This window comes from Mesoplodon densirostris, chromosome 2 (genome assembly GCF_025265405.1).
Source record: "Mesoplodon densirostris isolate mMesDen1 chromosome 2, mMesDen1 primary haplotype, whole genome shotgun sequence".
Classification (NCBI taxonomy): Eukaryota; Metazoa; Chordata; class Mammalia; order Artiodactyla; family Ziphiidae; genus Mesoplodon; species Mesoplodon densirostris.
This window is the reverse complement of record NC_082662.1, coordinates 118,953,701-118,969,200: the sequence shown is the minus strand read 5'-3', so window position 1 is coordinate 118,969,200 and position 15,500 is coordinate 118,953,701. Positions and strand designations below refer to the sequence as shown.

General features: G+C 47.2%; 1 protein-coding gene across 3 annotated transcripts in view; it reads left to right on the top strand.

Annotated features, from left to right (window-relative positions):
* The window catches only part of CFAP45 (cilia and flagella associated protein 45), a 30,527-nt gene extending 16,420 nt beyond the window's left edge, over window positions 1–14,107 (top strand). For all 3 annotated transcript variants that reach the window (XM_060088319.1, XM_060088318.1, XM_060088317.1), the window contains 5 exons: window positions 2,643–2,789; window positions 5,479–5,592; window positions 6,180–6,373; window positions 11,291–11,515; window positions 11,901–14,107. In XM_060088319.1, the coding sequence (XP_059944302.1) occupies window positions 2,643–2,789; window positions 5,479–5,592; window positions 6,180–6,373; window positions 11,291–11,515; window positions 11,901–11,979 (759 nt within the window). In that variant the 3' untranslated portion in view covers window positions 11,980–14,107. The remainder of the gene's footprint in view (window positions 1–2,642; window positions 2,790–5,478; window positions 5,593–6,179; window positions 6,374–11,290; window positions 11,516–11,900) is intronic.
* Window positions 14,108–15,500: the final 1,393 nt, after the last annotated feature.

Genomic DNA, 15,500 nt, shown 5'->3' with positions numbered 1-15,500 from the left:
TTAATATTTACTCTACACTCAAATTTTCTCAGTTGTTACAAAAATATATTTTCAGTTATTTTCTTTCATTCAAACCAGGATTCAGTCAAGGTTCACACATTGCATTCACTAAGTCTTTTTAGTCTATTTTGATCTAGAAGAGTTCCCTCACTCATTCATTCATTCATTCATTCATTTTTATAGCACTGATATTTTGAAGCATCCAGGACATTTGACTTGAAGAATGTCCCACATTCTAATTTGCCTGATTATTTCCTCATGGTGCCATTTAACTTGTGGAACACATATTCTTTTATTGTTCTCCTCCTTCCCCATGTTTATGGGTGACTGAGTTGTCATCTCCCAGTGAATCTGATGGTGAGGAGTGACAGGGGGCCCTGAAGGATCTCATGGGGGGCCTTATAATTATGAGGGCTTCTTGAGCACTTGCAGTATGAGGATCTGTGTGAGGGGTGGGAGGCTGATCACCAGATGGTCAGGGAAGATGAGGGGCAGGCAGCCTTGTGAACTGCTTGAGAAGGGGAGCAACAGGGCTATGAAGACAGACAAGACCTGGCCAAGCTCCTGGCTCAGGAGAGAGAGGGAAAGGGACAGGAAGGACAGTTCTGGGGTAGATATGCAGGAGACTGGAAAATCCACCTTGATTGTGGGGAATGGACATTGGTGGGTTCATTGAGAAAGTTCCAGGTGTCACTGAGTCAACGCAATTACTCCAGTGTTACATCATTGTCCTCTTCCTGTCCTCCTAGGCACTCCCTAAGTCTCCAGGCAGTATCATTGGGCAAAGATAGAAACCTCTGCCTCCCCAGCCTAGAACTGGGTCATCTCACGGTGATGCAAGGGCAGCTTTCCCCACCTTGCTAGCAAGATGGAGAGAATGAAGGGAGTTTATCTGGGGTTGCTTTATGATGGCTTCAAAGATGAGAAACAGGGGAAGTCCTGGTTTCTTGGAAATGAAATGACCCCACAAAAACAACAAACCAAAAAGTAAATAAATAGGCAAAGAAGTAAGTAAATGTATGATTATATGTATGTCATAGATCAGAAGTCAGCAGCTTTTCTAGCTTTGAGGGTCAGTGGGATTAAATACTGCCTGGGGTACCAATGGCATGCGCAAAACTGATGGAAAGAAGGTAGGAAGGAAAGGAAGAAAGGGAAAAGGGGAAAGAAGAGTGTGGGAGTTGGAGTGTGAAGAGGGGAACTGTGGCGTGAGCAAGGAGGCAGGTGCCCGGAGAGTGAGAGGATGCTGGCGGCCCTGACTCAGGCACCATGTGGACCTGGGGGGAGGCACACAGCACTGTGCTGGTCTGGTTCAGGAGGCTTCCTGGAGGAAAGAGCCCTGCACTGGGCAGTGAGCCAAGCTGGGGGAGGGTCAGCAGTGTTGCCTGGGATGCGTTAGGGCAGAAGCTGGGCTGAGGAGGAGCTGGGAGGCCAGGTAGGGGTTAGTCTTTGAAGAAATGAAAGGAGCTGGGAGCAGTGTGGGAGGTGGGGTGAGTTGATGGGTAGGGGAGTTTGAAGCAAGGAGTCCAAGTTTGAGACGATAGGGAGGCCACTGCCCAAGGTCCCAGTGCCCCTCCACATTGGGACCTGAGGATGTGCTCAGAAGTGGTCTGATCACTGGGAGCTTTCAAAGGCTCAGGCTCATTCCTTAGAGGGGATCTTGTCACTCAGGGTGGTTGGGATTCTGATGTCCATCACTCATTGTTTTTCTCTCTGAGGTTTTTTTCTCTTTCTCACTTGCCACTCACCTCGGCCCCCTCTTCCCTGCCTCATTAGTGAGTATTTGCTGTTTCCCTCTCAGTATTGGGAAAGAGAATAAGTGTTACACATGGTCCCTGTCCTCTGGCTGGGACAGAATGAACACACAGGAAGCGAATGGGATCCTCACGGCAGCATATGATCAAGTCCGAGGAGGTGTGGCACCATGTTAAGTCTCAAAGGAAATTCAGAAATGCAGAGAGAATGAAAACTTGGGGCAATCAAGTAAGAGCTCCAGAGAAGATTGGAACTTTAGTTTAGACAGACCAGGTTCCAAAATTCTGGCTCTGGATTTCATTAGCTGTATGGCCCTGGGCAAGTCGCTTAAACTCTGAGCCTCAGTTTTTCCACCTGTACAAGAAAGATAACAAGGACTACCTTTCAGGGTTTTTGGGGGTATATTTAGGTGCTAGAGGTAGGTTATATAAAGTGTCTTATGAATAAAAAGTACTCAATTAGTGCAATACCCTATTTTATCTATTTTCATCATCACTATTGAACAGAGACCAAAGGTTTGGGTTTGAATAGGGGAAGGAAATTGAAGGCAGGAGGAAAGCATAATGAACAAAGGATAGGATTTTGCCTGACATGGGGGAGACACTGAGTAGAATTTTAGGAGCCTCCACTTCCTGAGAGTTCAGAGAGGTCAACAGTGTCAGGGGCTGCCGCAAAGTCAAGGTGGATGAAGACTGCAAAGGGCCATTTGGCTAGAAGAGGTCATTGATGACCCTTGAAAAAACAGCTTTAATCAAGGGCAGTAACTGGAGCTAGACTTCAGAGTGTGCATCTCTCTCCCTGCCTCCATCTGTGTCTCTCTGTCCTAATAGGCCAGTATCTTTTGATCTTTCCCCTTCTACTCTGAGGCTCTCTCCCTTCGGTGGCAGGACTTGGAACGAAGACACCAGCAAAAGCTGAAGATGCAGGCTGAGATCAAACGCATCAATGACGAAAACCAGAGGCAGAAAGCAGAGCTGCTTGCTCAGGAGAAGCTGGCAGACCAGATGGTGATGGAATTTACCAAGAAGAAGATGGTAGGGATCTGCTTACTGATGCCTGGGACTTCTGAGCAGGAATGGAGTGTCTGTCTCAGGGAGATGCAGGCATGAGAACTAAGCTAACTCAACAGAAGATAGTTATGTCATCATCCTAAAATTCATGTCCTTAGTTCAAGGGCCTGGCTTCTTTTTCTCTTCAACTTGGCCAGTCCCCTTGTTCATTACCAGAGAGTAGCCTGGAAAGGACACCCCAATTAGGGTGTTATTGTCCTTGTTAACACCTTTGATTAGAAGTTGGGGTGAGGGTCAGGTGCAGGCGGGGAAGAAAATTAAAACTATTGGTGAAAGTAAAGTTTTCGTGGATTCCTCATGACCTGGATAATTATATCTTCAGTAATCAATCATGAGTCAGCTGCCCCATAAATTTCTCGTGAAAATTCCTATATTGGGTATCCATCCTATACTGGAGGCTAGGCTCAGAAAATAGAGCCTTCAACCACCACCCCCTGTAGTACTTGTAAGAACAAATGCACCATGAAACAGGGAGCAATACCCTCGAACAGTTATAGGGAGATGCAGCTCATGAATGTGTGGACTCATTCTGGGACAAGAATGAGTAATGGCATGATTGGGGTCTGTGAGGAATGGAGGACAAAAGGAAGCTTTTAGACATGGTTTGGATGGAGTGAACATGGATTTCTATAAGAAGAGAAGGAAAGACTTGAGGTGGCAGGAAAGTTATTCAACTCCTCATGCGTGAGTCCTGCCTTCCCTGCTAGCTTTGAGGTTCCATGACAATTCCATACTTCTCTATGGTAGGGTTTCTTAATTATGGGTAGGGGGAGGGTGTGGGTGCAATTGGAAAAGGCATATTTGATATACCTCTATACTCCAAATGCAAACGATAGAAAATGAAGCTCAGCAAAGCTCATTTATTGGCTTTGGCTTCCTTACTGGATGCCAGAGATATGCAGGCAACAGAGTGAGAACGCGAGACTGGGGACATGGGGGTTCCAGCATACTAATGATCACACAACTACCATTAATCAAGCACTTAGTCTGTACACAGGCTCTGTGCTAAGGGCTTTGTGTGTGGTCTTATCTAGTCATTACAACAACCTTGTGAACCTAGTCATTGACTGATTGAAAAGATCCTGAAAGCTTCAGTGTGTGTCCACTATCAGACAGGCTGAACGTACCTAGAGTAATGTTATGTACAACATATGGAACTCAGCAACTGTTTCCCTGAATGGGCAAAGGTGGTGATAATAAGCCACTCACGTGTTGGAATTGGTGAACAGTTTCACTGGCTGCAGCAGAGAGTCTCTGGTGATTGTGATGGGAAATGAGGTAGTGAGATGATGGAGAGCTGAGAGCAGTTGTTGGGAATGCCTTGGACCTTGAGCAGAGCTGGAAGTGTGGAATGATGAGGAATTGCCATTGATTTCTGAGCAGGAGAGGAATATGTCTTGTCTTCATACATGAAAATGTCATTGGCAGGAGGAGCTGGGAAAGGCAGGAAACTGGCAAAGGGATCGGGCACTTGGGCATGCCCACAGCCCACCAGAAGTATCCAAGTATATCACAAGCCCTTCCCTGACCTCACAGTGGTCTCTGCTCTTACAGCCGGGGCTGCCGCTTTAGAGCTAAAGGCAGAGATTGGTGGTGGAAGCCTCCAGAGTTCCCTGCCCTGCCATCTAGGGCAATGTGGAGCAGAGAAACCAGCTTGACACACAGCCAGCTGTGCACAGCTCACAAGCTGACAACTCATCGGGTGCACAGAAGTCTGGAAAGGTGGAATGAGGTTAAGGAACATTCTTTGAGGGATGACCACATTTCCACCCAACCTAAGCCATTATTAGTCTTATGACTACCCAAGAATTGTAGTTGGGAAGCTGTGTATGGAAAGCTTTTAGGGATATGTCTGCTCGTTCAGAGAAGTGGCAAAGGGAGCTAATTTTGGTAGTTCATTCCTTAGATATCTTCTAACAACTGGGAGGCCGCACATCGCACGGTTGGCCATTTGCCCAAAAGGACTAATGAGATAACTTCCACCTCCTGTACTTTACATGACAGGCAGGAAGCCACAGTTGTTACCTCTAGAAACTTGGCCCAGCAGCCTCAACTTGGAAATTGTGAAGTAGCAGACAGAGCATGAAGGCTGGGCTCACCTGCATTTGAATCCGTTTGGTAGTTTACTAGCTGTGCCATCTTGGACAGGACCCTTGAATTCTATGAACATCAGTTTCTTTATAATATCAATCTAATGAGATGTTGTGAGGACCATCTGGGATATTACAGGAGAAGGCTTTTTTTTTTTTTTTTTTTTTTTTTGCGGTACGCGGGCCTCTCACTGTTGTGGCCTCTCCCGTTGCGGAGCACAGGCTCCGGATGCACAGGCTCAGCAGCCATGGCTCACGGGCCCAGCCGCTCCGCGGCATGTGGGATCCTCCCTGACCGGGGCATGAACCCGTGTCCCCTGCATCGGCAGGCAGACTCTCAGCCACTGCGCCACCAGGGAGGCTCAGGAGAAGGCATTTTGTAAGCAACGAAGCATCTTACAAATGCCGATTAGTTTCATGTCAATGCATTGCTAGTCATTTTGCCCTACCTTAAAAGGAGTCAGGAAGGGGTAGGGGGAATATTGAATAGACAAGGGGCTCAGTTTCTCTCTGCAAGCCTGGGGCAATGGGAGCCATGCTGTGAGGCCTTTTCTTCCTGGCAGGCTCGAGAAGCAGAATTTGAGGCTGAGCAGGAGAGAATCCGGAGGGAGAAAGAGAAGGAGATCGCCCGCCTGAGGGCAATGCAGGAGAAGGCCCAGGATTACCAGGCAGAGCAGGTACCTATTCAGTCTCAGCTTCTCTCGGCCTCTCCCATCCCCTTAACTATTCCTTTGACAGCCTGTAGAATGGTCTCAAGGCTGAGGGTATAGAAGAGAGGATGCAAGTTATCTTCAGTAGCTGGAGGGCGGAGGGATGGGCCTGCTTCCAAGCCTATGGCGGCAAGGATCGAGAAGTGTATTACGTGCTTAAGGTACAAGAGAAAGATTTTGGCTGCCACATAAAGAACTTTCAACCTTAACTAACCATTGAAATGTGTCACCAGAGGAAACTGTGCCATCTCCATCAGTAGCAATTATTAAAATTAGAAGCAATCGCAGGACAGCTGGGAGGTGTTTCAGGTATAGGGAAAGCACTGGGATGAGCTGGGGGTGGGGGAAGGACAAGATGACCCCTCAGGGTATCTTCTGACCTGAAAGTTCTATGACAGGATTCCCTTTATTCTTTCCTAGCATAACCCTGCTGCTAGAGAAATTCGGGGGGCTTCTCAAAGTAAGCTGGGGCAGAGTCCGAAGTAGGTATCTTCCTAAAGGGACCTGAGGGTATTTCGCATCCTCACTTGTCTCCCCACCCTCTCCTTTCCCAGGATGCCTTGCGGGCCAAACGCAACCAGGAGGTTGCCGACAGAGAGTGGCGCAGAAAGGAAAAGGAAAACGCACAGAAGAAGATGGAAACTGAAGCCAAACTGCGGAAAAGTCAGCTAGAACAGGTGGCTTTCAAGGAGCACGCTCTGGCCGTTCAGGTGCAACGGGACCGGGATGAGTTCGAGAGAATTCTTCGGTAGGAGGAGCTGGAAACCTCAGCTTCCCTTCCTGGTACTGTGGCAGGGATGGTCCGTACTGGGTGGAAAGGCAGTTTCTGGCATGTCCATGGACAGATGTGCATCCACCTTGACTAGGTTGGTGGGGTCATTCTAACTAGATGGATAATTGAAATATTTCAAAGACACTTGAGCCAAGAATTTTATTAAAGAATTGGAAAATAGCACCTGGAAGTGATTAAGGAATTGGGGATTATAGGGATTATTTCCCCGGGAGCATTAAAAGTGTAAGTAAAGGTATAAATCTGATCCCTTCTGCCCTCCCCACCTCCATGTCCCTCGACAAGTTTGGGCTGAAACTTCAGCAGGGGAGGTTGAAGAGAGAGGGAGAGAAGAACTCACACACTCAGGGTTGCGAGTCATCAGAGCAGGGCTTTGAAGGAGGTCTTTTGACAAATATGTACTAAGCACGTAAAGTCAAGGCTCTGTGTTGGATGCTATGGGAGATATAAGAGATGAATAAAACACCATTCTTGCCCATTCATCTAAGAAGGATGTTAGAGACTCATATTTGGATGGACTTCACCTGTATTTCTCCATCTTTCTGGCCTTGTCAGCTCTTTGTCCTTTTATTTTTGTTCTCTAAGTTGGCTTAGTTATAATTCCAACACATAAGTGGAAGTCAAGTGTTCCCATCTCTCACTGTCTGTCTCCCTTCTCCTACACCAAAGCAGTGAGCAGTCTCAGTAGTTCTACTTTCTACCAGTTAGATCTGCCACCACCTGACCTGGCCCCTGGGATGTTCTACTGGCTCTAAGTGTTCTGGCCTAACTGGGAAAGACTCTCTTCTTGCTCTGATCCAGACTCTATAACATCAAAAAAAATTTTAAAGGAAACAAACAAGGGAATTCCCAGGCTGTCCAGTGGTTAGGACTCGGCACTTTCACTGCCAGGCCCATTTTTGATCCCTGGTTGGGGAAATAAGATCCTGCATGCTGTGCAGTGCAGCCATTAAAAAATAATAAAAATAAAATAAAATAAAATAAACTAGGAAATAAACCAAACAAAATTTTAATTAGGGTGGAGGGCTACAAAAATTACAGAAGTTATGCTCAGATAAGTAGAGATTGAGTGATGCAGCCTATCTTTCTTTTTTTTTTTGAATTTTATTTAAGTTATTTTTTTATACAGCAAGTTCTTATTAGTTATCCATTTTAAGCATATTAGTGTATATATGTCAATCCCAATCTCCCTATTCATCACCCCACCACCCCACCCCTCTGCCACTTTCCCCCCTTGGTGTCCATACGTTTGTTCTCTACATCTGTGTCTCAATTTCTGCCCTGCAAATTAGTTCATCTGTACCATTTTTCTAGGTTCCACATATATGCATTAATATACAATACTTGTTTTTCTCTTTCGGACTTACTTCACTCTGTATGACAGTCTCTAGATCTATCCACGTCTCTACAAATGACCCAAGTTCGTTCCTTTTTATGGTTGAGTAATATCCATTGTATATATGTACCACGTTTTCAGTATCCATTCATCTGTCGATGGACATTTAGGTTGCTTCCATGACCTGGCTATTGGAAATAGTGCTGCAATGAACATTGGGGTGCCTGTGTCTTTCTGAATTATGGTTTCCTCTGGGTATATGCCCAGTAGTGGGATTGCTAGGTCATATGGTAATTCTATTTTTAGTTCTTTAAGGAACCTCCATACTGTTCTCCATAGTGGCTGTATCAATTTACATTCCCACCAACAGTGCAAGAGGGTTCACTTTTCTCCACACCCTCTCCAGCATTTGTTGTTTGTAGATTTTCTGATGATGCCCATTCTAGCTGGTGTGAGGTGATACCTCATTGTAGTTTTGATTTGCATTTCTCTAATAATTAGTGATGTTGAGCAGCTTTTCATGTGCCTCTTGGCCATCTGTATGTCTTCTTTAGAGAAATGTCTGTTTACGTCTTCTGCCCAGTTTTGGATTGGGTTTTTTTTTTTTTAATATTGAGCTGCATGAGCTGTTTATATATTTTGGAGACTAATCCTTTGTCCGTTGATTTGTTTGCAAATATTTTCTCCCATTCTGAGGGCTGTCTTTTCACCTTGTTTGTAGTTTCCTTTGCTGTGCAAAAACTTTTAAGTTTCATTAGGTCCCATTTGTTTATTTATTTATTTATTTCCATTGCTCTAGGAGGTGGATCAAAAAAGATCTTGCTGTGATTTATGTCAAAGAGGGTTCTTCCTATGTTTTCCTCTAAGAGTTTTATAGTGTCCAGTCTTACATTTAGGTCTCTAATCCATTTTGAGTTTATTTTTGTGTATAGTGTTAAGGAGTGTTCTAATTTCATTCTTTTCCATGTAGCTGTCCAGTTTTCCCAGCACCAATTATTGAAGAGACTGTCTTTTCTCCATTGTATATCCTTGCCTCCTTTGTCATAGATTAGTTGACCATAGGTGCACAGGTTTATCTCTGGGCTTTCTATCCTGTTCCATTGATCTATATTTCTGTTTTTGTGCCAGTACCATATTGTCTTGATTACTGTAGCTTTGTAGTATAATCTGAAGTCAGGGAGTCTGATTCCTCCAACTGTGTTTTTTTCCCTCAAGACCACTTTGGCTATTCGGGGTCTTTTGTGTCTCTGTATACATTTTAAGATTTTTTATTCTAGTTCTGTAAAAAAATGCCATTGGTAATTTGATAGGGATTGCATTGGAACTGTAGATTGCTTTGGGTAGTATAGTCATTTTCACAATATTGATTCTTCCAATACAAGAACATGGTATATCTCTCCATCTGTCTGTAACATCTTTAATTTCTTTCATCAGTGTCTTATAATTTTCTGCATACAGGTCTTTTGTCTCCTTAGGTAGGTTTATTCCTAGATATTTTATTCTTTTTGTTGCAGTGGTAAATGGGAATGTTTCCTTAATTTCTCTTTCAGATTTTTCATCATTAGTGTATAGGAATGCAAGAGATTTCTGTGCATTAATTTTGTATCTTGCAACTTCACCAAATTCATTCATTAGCTCTAGAAGTTTTCTAGTGGCATCTTTAGGATTCTCTATGTATAGTATCATGTCATCTGCAAACAGTGACAGTTTTACTTCTTCTTTTCCAATTTGAATTCCTTTTATTTCTTCTTCTCTGATTGCCATGGCTAGGACTTCCAAAACTATGTTGAATAATAGTGGCGAGAGTGGACATCCTTGTCTTGTTCCTGATCTTAGTGGAAATGGTTTCAGTTTTTCACCATTGAGAACGATGTTGCCAGCCCTAGCTTTAAGTTCAATTTCATCTTTTTCTAGGTTAGCATCTGGACCTAGGGTCTCCAGGGCCATGTGACCACCACGATGGGCATCTCCAAGTGCTAGGAGTGTCTCTTGCATGGCCAGCATTCCAACTTTTCCTACTTCAAGAGCATGGCCTCCTCTATGGCCTGTATATGGACTTCCTGCTTCTGGACAGAGTGATGCCTTTAACTGTCAGCCTGTTGACTAAGCAGAAATAGCTGACCTTCCCTACCCAATGGTTCTTAGAAATGCCTGGCAGCTTTCAAAGAGTACTGGTGCCCAGGAGCCAACTCCAGAGATTCTTATTTAACTGGTCTGGGGTGAGGCCCAAGCATCAGGAGTTTTGAGAGTCCCAAGATGATTGTAATGCAGCCAGCCTCCAGGATCCCTGCCCCAGCCCTGTGAAATGACCAGGCCCTTCCCCGTTTAGATTTCCAATTGCCTGCCACCCCAGGGGCTCTCTAATGACACATACAGTTTCCCCATTTCCACCCTGTTTCACATAATGTGAAGCAATAGAAAACTGCTCTCTATATAGGAAAATAATGGCAAGGCAAGGAGGATAATCTTTCTGCTTTCATAGATGTGTCCGAGCAGTGGGGATTTGGTGTATAAGTACAGAGGGGCAAGGAAGTCAGCAGTTTTCTTCTGATAAACCTGAAAGGTATAGAATTTTAGGAGGTGTCTACATGGTGTAAAAGAGTTGCTGAGCACTGAGAGGACATGCCATGCATGGTGGAGCTTGGAAGATAGCTAGAGGGAAATGAGTCTGTGAAGTGGTGCTTTTGGTTGGGGTATGAGTGACCTCAGCTGAGAGGTCCTGGCCTAAGGTGATTTTACATTTAGTTTTTATTTTTGATTACATTGAGGAAGAAAGAAGGAGTTAGCTCAGGATGGCCTATGACTGCATTTCCTCTGAGATGTGAATACATTTCATTTGAGTTTTTTTTCTGGGGACATCTCGTCTACATTAGCCGTTTTCCTTCTGATGTCAGGGTTCATGAAGTTTTCTTGCGGAAGAGGCTCCTGAGAGTAGTAAGAAAAATCAGAGATAACAGGCTAAGTTCCTTCTTCTTCCAGCAACTAAGAAGAGCCAGCATTGCAGAGTTTACAACTTCTTTGAACTTCCTAAACATCCTCTTTGTTGGTTTTGTTAATATCATTATTATTGTTAGTGGAAAGGAAGGAAGAGAGAGAGAAAGAAAGCTATCTCAGAACAAGCTGGAGAGGAGTTAGGCATCCTTATAGGAGAGAAGAGTAGGAACAATAGCTTCCAGTGGGTGACATCCTGGGTGTAGGGCCAGCTACAAAATTTTCAGGGCTCAGTGAAAAACGAGAATGTGGAGCCCTTTGTTCAACAATTAAGAATTTCAAAACAGTGACAGCAGAGCCTTAGCTCTGGGCCCAAGTGTTGGGCCCTTTTAACATGCCCATGGCATAGAGTCACATGCCATGAACCCGGGCCTGGCTGGGATCAGCCTTTGGGGCTGATCTCTGGCCACAGAAAAGGAGGGCCTGAGTGTGGAGGGCCTTAGTCTCTGCAGCGTGTCCCCTGGAGGAGCCTACCCAGCAGCTGCCCCAGAGACTTCCCTGGGCTGGGACAGCTCAGCTTAGCCCATTCGAACGTGTCCCTCCTCTAGGGCTCAGAGAGAGCAGATTGAAAAGCAGCAGCTGGAGGAGAAGAAAAAGGCCATGGGACGCTTACAGTATGCCAGTGAGCTCCGGCGCCAGGTGCGGGAGAACCAGCAGAAGCAGGTGCAGGACCGGATCGCCACCTTCGAGGAGGGCCGGCGCCTCAAAGAGGAGGCCCAGAAGTGGCGTGAGCACATTGAAGACATCAAGAAGAAAAAGATAGAGGAGCTGAGGTGTGCTGGAATCCCTTCCTGCCCAGCTCCTCTCCTCTTCCCCAGGGAGGTGGGCTGGGAAGTGTGGGATTAGGGGAATGAAGGGATGGTGACAGGGATGCAGGGAGGGCCTTCCTCCTGACTCCAGGCCCACATGGGCTGTGGCCCTCTGAAGGGGGCTCCTGGAGAAAGTTCTGGGATGGGGTCTTCCTGGCTCTCTGGGAACTCCTTGGCAGGATGCTGGAGCCTTGACAGGGATGTGTTTGGGGGATGGATTGGGGGACCAGGATTGGAGTACAGGTCCCTAGATTCTGTAAACAGAATTCCGCTGCCTCCTCTTTGGTCTCCTTCTCTATCCCTACCCATTACACCCCTTACACCCCTTACACCTGTGTTTCTCCTTCAGAGCCACCGGCCTTCCTGAGAAGTACTGCACTGAAGCTGAGCGCAAAGCTAACAACCCACCCGTCACCTCTGTGTACTGAGGGTGCCTCTCTGCCCCTCGGGATGCCTTCAGAGGGCAGCTTCCTCCCAGGCTCTCGGTGTCCATAACTGCAGCTAATCTAGACACTTCTGAGTTACAGATTAAATCTATTCTACTTCTGTAAGGAACAGTCCAGCTTTCTTGCTGTGGGGATGTGCCTGCCACGGGCACTTAACGAGGAGCAAAATAGGTTATGGGAGCCCCAGGTTGTGGGTGGTATGATGCTCAGAGGCAGAGAATGGAAGGATGCTCTCTCATGGTCAGCCCTCCTAAGCCAGATGGTCCCTTTATCCTGGTGTCTCTTGGCTTTTCTGTGACTCTCTGGGATGCTGTCATCATGTCCACTTTCAGCTCAGTCTTATCTCTGTCCTCGTTCCACGCCAAGCTCAGAGGCACTTTAGGTCAAGGAGCTAGAGATGCTCTCTCAGGGTGGGGCTGGAGCAAGGGCTGGGTTGGGCGGTGCTGGGGAAGGAGGTGTCAGAGCTCTTACCAGTTGTGTGCCTGTGACTCAGATAATGAATGTGGAGAGGGTGATGTTTGAACCTGTGGCTCACACTCCTGTCTCAACCCTGTCATGCCAGAGCCCTTTCAATGCCAGGCAGTGTCACGACATAGGCACCCACTCCATCCTCCATCGGGGCATGACCAGGGCCCAACGTCTCAACCTGCCAGGCTGGCACCCTCACCCAAACACAGCCCCCCACCCCACTCAAGTGGCCGGCTCCCCTTAGTCCACCTTTCTCCAACAAGTGAGGCTCTCCAAAGCTTTATCCCCAAAGATAAAATCTGTGTTAGCTTGCCTCGCTTTCCCTCCAAATATTCTTCATTCATTCATTTACTCATCCAAGTACCTCTGAGTGCCTACCATGTGCTAGGTACATTCTAGTGAAGTCAGTTCTCAGTGAATCAGAAGACCTGTTTCCATCTCCACAGAAGCTTCTCATCAGTGTCAGTCAGTCTGCTCTTGCTTCCCACTGCCCCCGTGCTGCTTGCCACAAAATTTCTTGTAGCTTTAGAAGAGTCTCACCCTATTTGGAAGGACCTGGATGATCAGGCTCCCATTTTGGGCTGTGTGCTAACTTTCCAGGATGGAGCCATTTCCCCCATTTTTGTATACCTTTGAGGGGAAAGGACCTCCATCCGGCTCCCATCACTATGGCAGCCTCCTTCCCCCTCGGTTTCATTTCTCAAATCCAGAGCCGAGTCTTGTCTCCTTCGGTGGGTTCTGCACTAAGAGAAGGCAGAGGATAGCTGCTGGGCGCGTCCCCAGTGTTTACAATGCCAGGTTACAAGGACCTCCGGCAAGAGTCCTCTTTTCACAGGGCCCAGGGAGAGTGGGCAAGCTGCTTCCTGTGCTTCCTCTGCCTCAGGACAACTGCAGCTTCCCCAGGCACCTTCCTCACCTTCCCCACCACAGAAGTCTGTGGCCCCCTTTTCCCCCAAACCAGGTGGGCAGCCCCACCAGCTGCTAGGGGAAGAGACTTTCTCACTTTCCCTGCTCCATACCCCTAAGTGCATACCTCGTACCTAAAGAAGTTAACCCCTTCCTCCCTAGGGATCTTGGGAAGATGTGGTACCCAGCCTGGGATGGGAGAGAAGACATGGCAATGCCACTGAGGCAGCTGGCATACTTGCTTAGGTTCTCTCTAAGCATTCCTATTGCACGATTAAGAATACCTGCAGGGACCAAGGAGTGAGACTTTACTTGTTTCAGGGGGCCCTCTTCCCAGGAAAGCCAGAAAGGACCTCAGGTGCCTGGAGTTTGCCCAGCTTCCTACTGATGTCATCCATCTCAGGGCTGAGAAGAACAAGCTCCCTTGGAGTACAGGCCAAGACGTGGACCTCCCCCCAGCTGCCCCCACCTGCCCTGCTCAGGAACAACCAGCCTCAGACTTGTTGCTAGAGGTTGGACTTTTGGGTGGGCAGTGTTTTCTCCTAGGGATGGATTCAACTTTCCCTCTTAGGGCTCAAGGGTAGAAATAAACTCTGTGCACCCCTCCAAGCTGCTGAATCATCTTCGGGGTATCTAGGAAGCTGCGAGATTCCAAGCTGTAGAGCAGTGTTGGGGAAATCTGGAGATAAGTAAGAAGTGCTGTTTGGTACATTGTCTTTGTTGATGTAAGGATATTAGAAGCTTTCAAAAAATAAAAAAATAAAAAGTGCCCAAGCTACTAACTTTGTCGTATGTGTACCTGATTGACTTCCCAGCTCCCTTCCCAGTTCCTTGGGTCTTTTGGTCCTTTCAGTGTCAAACTGGGCTGGTGCAGCCTGGACTATCCAGTGGCTGGGTGCCACCTTGGAGCACTGAGTCAGGTCTGCAGGCAGCAGCCTCCTGGGAACGTATGCCCCAGCTTCTGGCTGGGCTTCATGCTCTCCCTGCCCATGTGTGCCTGTTGCCTGTCACGCTGCACTGGGGCTTGGAGGCGGTCTCAGAACCTTTGCACCTGTTGCAGAAGCAGCACCAGTTGGGCGTGACTCAGCAGCCCACACTGGTGGCCCAGCCAGGCTGTCCCTGACTCAGTGGGGTCCTGGGATGTCCTCCAATACCCCTGAAAGCCTCAGCATCCCTTGTCAATGACTCTGGCCCCCCACTGGGCATTAACTGGTTTCAGTAAAATCACTCTTATTAAGCTCGAACGAAAGGGGCTCAGGAGATTTCAAAGCCAATCAGGGCTTTTGGGGTGAGGAAGAGTGGCAGCTGTTGAGGTGACAGTGGAGGGGAGACGCTTTAGTCTCAGACAAGAAGTCTGGGTGTTGAGGCCATGGAGCGCCTCACTCTGTTTTCTCATTCATCCAACCCCACTGATGCTTCTGGGGAGCTTGGGGCCTCGGAGAGGACTGCTGGGGAGGGGATGGGTCACTCCAGACCAGAGGTCTCTCTCCAATTCTAGGCTGCTGCCAAGGTGACCTGCCCCCCTTTCCCTCCCCCTCCCACACTCTGAGAGATATCCTGGCAAATCACACCAAGGTTACCTGGAAGAAGCTCATGTCCAACATCACAGAAATCTAGAGTCCCAGAAAGGGCTAAGTTATTCTTGATTTGACTGGCTTTAAATAGCTTAGACTTTCCCTCTGCCTTAGCTCCCAAAGCTCCCAGCCTCCCAGCTCTGCGTTCTTCCTGCATTTTCCATGTCCTCTTGGGAGCGAGGTAGTCATCACCTCCCTGCCCTTTGATGACTTTGAGGCTGGGACAGGAATAGGGTTGAGATTTTGGGTGACTTTCTCAGGAGACTCCTGGAAAGAGGAGTCAAGGGAGTGGGTGGGAGTGGAGAGTCAGAGAAACTGCCCAGAGCTCATGTGCATTTTTGCATGGCTCCTGGGGAAAGACTGTTTGTCCCCAGGCTAGTGGGGGTGAGCACCAAATTTTAGAATGTCAAGGCTGGAAAGGACCTCCAAGACTCTCTGGTCCTTGAATCTCCTTTGTAAACGAATCCAATGGCTGGACAGTCTGAGTTTGCACACCCTAAGTGATGGGGTGCTCATTACCTCATAAGGCCAAACGCAAATTGTCTCAGATCAGCC